The sequence below is a fragment of the Carlito syrichta genome, unplaced genomic scaffold (genome assembly GCF_000164805.1).
Source record: "Carlito syrichta isolate Samal-C Ts95f unplaced genomic scaffold, Tarsius_syrichta-2.0.1 Scaffold312568, whole genome shotgun sequence".
Lineage (NCBI taxonomy): Eukaryota > Metazoa > Chordata > Mammalia > Primates > Tarsiidae > Carlito > Carlito syrichta.
Window position 1 is genome coordinate 3293 of NW_007256664.1, and position 4357 is coordinate 7649.

Genomic DNA, 4357 nt, shown 5'->3' on the forward strand with positions numbered 1-4357 from the left:
CAGATATTGGACTTAACTAGACAATGATTTTAAATCAGTTATTTTAAATATGGTTAAGGACCTAAAGGAAATATCTAAGGACTGCAGGGAAGTATGTCACCAAATAAAGACCTAAAAGAGGCAGAAATTATAAAAAGGACCAAACAGAAACTCTAAAATTAAAGAGTACAATAACTAGAATGAACATTTCACCAAAAAAGTCCATTCAACAGCGGAGCTGAGTAGGTGGAAAAAAGAGTGAAGCAACTAAGATAACACATCCATTGAGACTAAGCAGTGAGAAACAGAAAGAAAAAAGTAATAAAAAACAAATGAACCATAGGACAACATCAAGCTTACCAACAGATGCATAATGAGAGTACAGGACAGAGAAGGGAGACGCAAAGGGTCTAACACAATTTTTGAAGTAACCGTGGCCAAGAGGTTCCAAAATATGAAGGACATGATTAATCTACACACTCCAAAAGCTCAACTAAAAGTAAGATAATCTTGGAGAAAGAAATCCACACCTGGATACATTATAATCAAAGTTTTAAAATAGCCAAAGACAGAGATAATCTTGAAAGCAGCAAGGGAGAAGCAACCTATCATATTCAAAGTTGATTTCAAATGAGAAACCATGAAGAACAGAAGGCAATGGGACGACATATTAAAGTCAATAGGACAAGAGGAGATGATGAGTCCATGGAGATGGCAGCAGGGGAAGGACAGGCCATTGGAAAGTATCACTCACAGAGAAACATTCCAGGACAGAGTGAGAAGCAGAAGCAAGTGGTGAAGAAAACTCAAGTAAGGAAAGGATAAGACAATGCCCACCGGATTTGATTAAAAACCAGCAGGGCCACTGGAAGCCACAAGCAAGTGGGAAGAAAAACCAAGGCATCTCATAGACATTTGAAGTTGAATGCAAAGTGTGGAGACATCTGAAAAAGAACAGAATTTTAAATAATCTGCTAAACAACCTGAGTATCACGGAAACTCAGAATATTTATGGAGTGTGATTTTTAAAGACATTCAGTTGATTCATCGCAAAAATGTCTAATTTAACCCAGTGTTTGAATTCTTGAGAAGTGAGTAACGAGTGAGTTAGTGCTCAACATGACATTTTCTACTTCTATACAGGAAAAAGTAAAGAAAACATTCTATGCTATATAACGAGTTATCATTAAATCACCTCCTTGTAGAACAACAATTACATCAGGTTATCTTCATCTTTATATTTCATGAGGAATCAGTTTGCTTTATTTTTCTCATCAATGTAAACCATTACATAATGTCTGATCCTCTGCCAAAGTAATTAAAAACACAGAAATAAATGTGTAGCTCAATTTGGTAAATGTGTACCAGCAAAAGACCTGCATCTATCACCCACACGCCACGTTTGCTCTTCTAGTCTTCTGTACTTCTGTATCTTCTATGACTGTGTCTGACCCATTTCTGTCTCTACCTTTTCATATGAAAATACAGATACATAAACCCTTACAAAATCCTTAAAAAGCCCTTATAAAAGTTTGTAAAACAAACTCAAGTTTAAGAACCAAACTTACCTGAGCCATGTTCATTTTGTGCTGCTCCTGGAAGAGAGTAGAGGCCTGTGAAGGTTCATCTGGAGAGGAGGAAAGAACAAAGGGGTCATGAGAGACTTGGTCTGCTTTATACTTCCTTTAGAGGAGTTCTTAATTATGACAATTACAATGGTTTTACTGCTACGTAATCCCATCATGATCGAGACGTGTCTGCATTCACCTGCCTTAAATTCTCATCACACCCAACTAGAGAAAAGGTTTCCCAATGGGGAATGTCACTATGACTCTTGAAAAGGGACAGAAGGACCACACAAAGGTAGCAGCACTTGAACGCATTCATCTCTGATATTAAGTCCATTTAACCCTGCATTTTTCACTGGGTGTGGTAAAAACTGTATTTTGTTAATTTAGTAACAACTTATGTTCCTTGTGAATACCTGACCAATTTGTAAAAATAATACAACAGAAGATTAACTTCACACATATGTTCAGGTACACAGAGGTGAAACCCTCTATCTTCATTCAACATAATATCCCCCAAAAAACAACTCAGGCAGGATTAGTAAGCAAATTCTTACTGTCTTTACACCCTGAGTTAGAGCTTCCACAGAAAACTCTAAAATAAAGATGAAATGTTTTATACAAGGAATGTGTTTTTCAACATTTTGCTCAATAATGGCTGCTGATTCTTAAAAATGACCTTTTGATAGGATGCTTATGACACTCACCTGTGTGTGAACCTGGGTCTGCCCTGGGTGACTATACACAAGTCATTAATTTCAGGCCCCAAAAGAGGAGGAACCCAAAAAGCCCCAGAATTTATTTATTAAAAAAAAATGGTGTACTTATTCTTACGTGTACAAACTTCAGTCACCCTCAAAAAACTCTTCATTTGATGCAAGAAACCTATTGAGACACTTTTTCCACTGCTCAAAACAATTTCTAGACTCATCAATTTTGGTGCCTTTTAGTGCTTCTGCTGTTTTTTGTTTCACCTCTTCCATACCCACAAGATGTTTCCCTTTGAAGACTTTTTCCCAGAGAAACAGAAAAAAGTTACTCTGGGTGAGATCAGCTGAATAGGCAGGGTGGGTTATGGGGGTCATGTCATTTTTGGTCAAAAACTGATGAATACACAGGGTGGTGTGGGCAAGTGCCACCATAATGAAATGGGCAAATGTGTTGAGTCTCCAAAAAAAAAAAAAAAAAATCATAATAACTGAAGCCAAACACAGCCTCTCACAACAACGCTAGGTGGTACACGGATGCTGGTGGGTTCCTAGGACACTTACCTAGTGGGAAAAGCCTGTACTACAAGGGGTCTGCCCTCCAAAAGTTAACTGATTTTTTTTGGGGGGTCCCCCTCATATTTTGGGGTTTCCAACATAGAAAACTCCCTCCCTCTAGTATCATTTTGTTATTATCTATGTTCAAGACAGAAGGAGTGTCAGCATAACTCTAAATGCCACATGTAGTAATGAACATAGTGTGACAGCTACTCAAAGTGCAGAAAAAGTAATGGGAAAATGAAGGAAATGGGGTGTCATTTAGGATTTTGTCAGCTGACTATATCTTCTCTGGATACTATGGCCTCACCAGCCCTCTAATAAAGTACATTTTTCTCCTCAGCTTGAAACTCAACCTTCTCAACCCCCGGTCACCACGTTCTGCAAGTTAGTGCACATTATCCCTGGTGACACAGTCCGTAACAGCTCCTGAATGTGGTAACATTATAAGTCTTACTCATGCTACGCAGGGAACCAAGAACTGCCTCAGGTGAAGCAAATCAGAACTTGTGCCTTTCTAGAATCTTCTGCCTTGGCCCTGAAGTTCTGAAACAGGTCTATGTCAAATGGGTCGTTCTCAGTGGCAGGACCTGGCATGGACTCCCTCTTTCCAGCCTCTTGTCACAGTTGCTTTCTTTCAGAAGGGCTGGGACTCGGGCCTGAAAAACAAATTGAATTTACCTGAAACTTTCATCTAGCACCCTAAGCCTGACTCTTTTGGAATTCACCAGAAACGTGCTATCCAATAATGTAGCCATTAGTTGCATGCAACCACTGAACATCTTAAGTGTGGCCAGCGCCAGAAATCAAGATAACATTCTGAATGTAATGACTCAAGGAAAACACATCAGCAAAATTGGCTCTGCCTGCCTCTTTTGACTGTAGCTGCTGAAAAATTCTAAATGAGGCTTGTATTTTTCATCGACTTTCTACTGGACATCACTGCCCCCGAATAGGAATCTGTGCCCTTGAGGGGAGGGGCAGCCTCAACTGTGCTGGAGGGTTCAGGACCCTCAGTCCAAACCATGGAACTGGAGATTGTACAAATCTCAGGATAGAGTTACCACTTGGTGAGATCTGTCCACGTTCACTTCACAGTCTCGTAGGGAGAGCTGAGCACTGACCCCTCTGAAAAAGTGCTCCCAAGGTTTCAGGCAGGTACTGGCAGCTCCGGGTTTCAGGGAGGTCTGCTATCAGGAAGAGCAAGAGACAGGGAGTCAAGCCCACCTGGATGCGCCTTCTACCCTCTCACCTCCTAGCTTGTGCCCTGGGGTGTCCACCCTCGTGAAATTCCCTGCACTACAAAATAAAAACAAAAATAATATGGCACGTGTATCACGACCTCCGGGGTCGCTGCGAGGGTTCAATGAACCGTCACGGACGAGGACAGACAGGTGTCCCCTTATGACGACAGCCGCTTCCATGCCACACAGCGAGGGTCGCGGGCGCCGGCCGACCCGTCTGACCAAGGACCACCGCTTCGCTTCTCAGAACAACCACACGGAGCGACGGCCGCCCCTCGGGTCCACCGCCCACGCCCGCACC

At 41.5% G+C, this 4357-nt stretch overlaps 1 protein-coding gene across 1 annotated transcript in view; it reads right to left on the reverse strand.

The window, feature by feature from the left end:
* LOC103272442 (zinc finger protein 510-like) overlaps positions 1 to 3535 on the reverse strand; it is a gene marked incomplete at its 3' end in the record, with an annotated part of 6752 nt that extends 3217 nt beyond the window's left edge. The window contains exons 1-2 of the mRNA XM_008069937.2: positions 3270 to 3535; positions 1548 to 1606 (exon numbers count right to left, since the gene is read on the reverse strand). Coding sequence (XP_008068128.1) covers positions 1548 to 1606; positions 3270 to 3273 — 63 coding nt within the window. The remainder of the gene's footprint in view (positions 1 to 1547; positions 1607 to 3269) is intronic.
* Between the last annotated feature and the right edge of the window lie 822 nt (positions 3536 to 4357).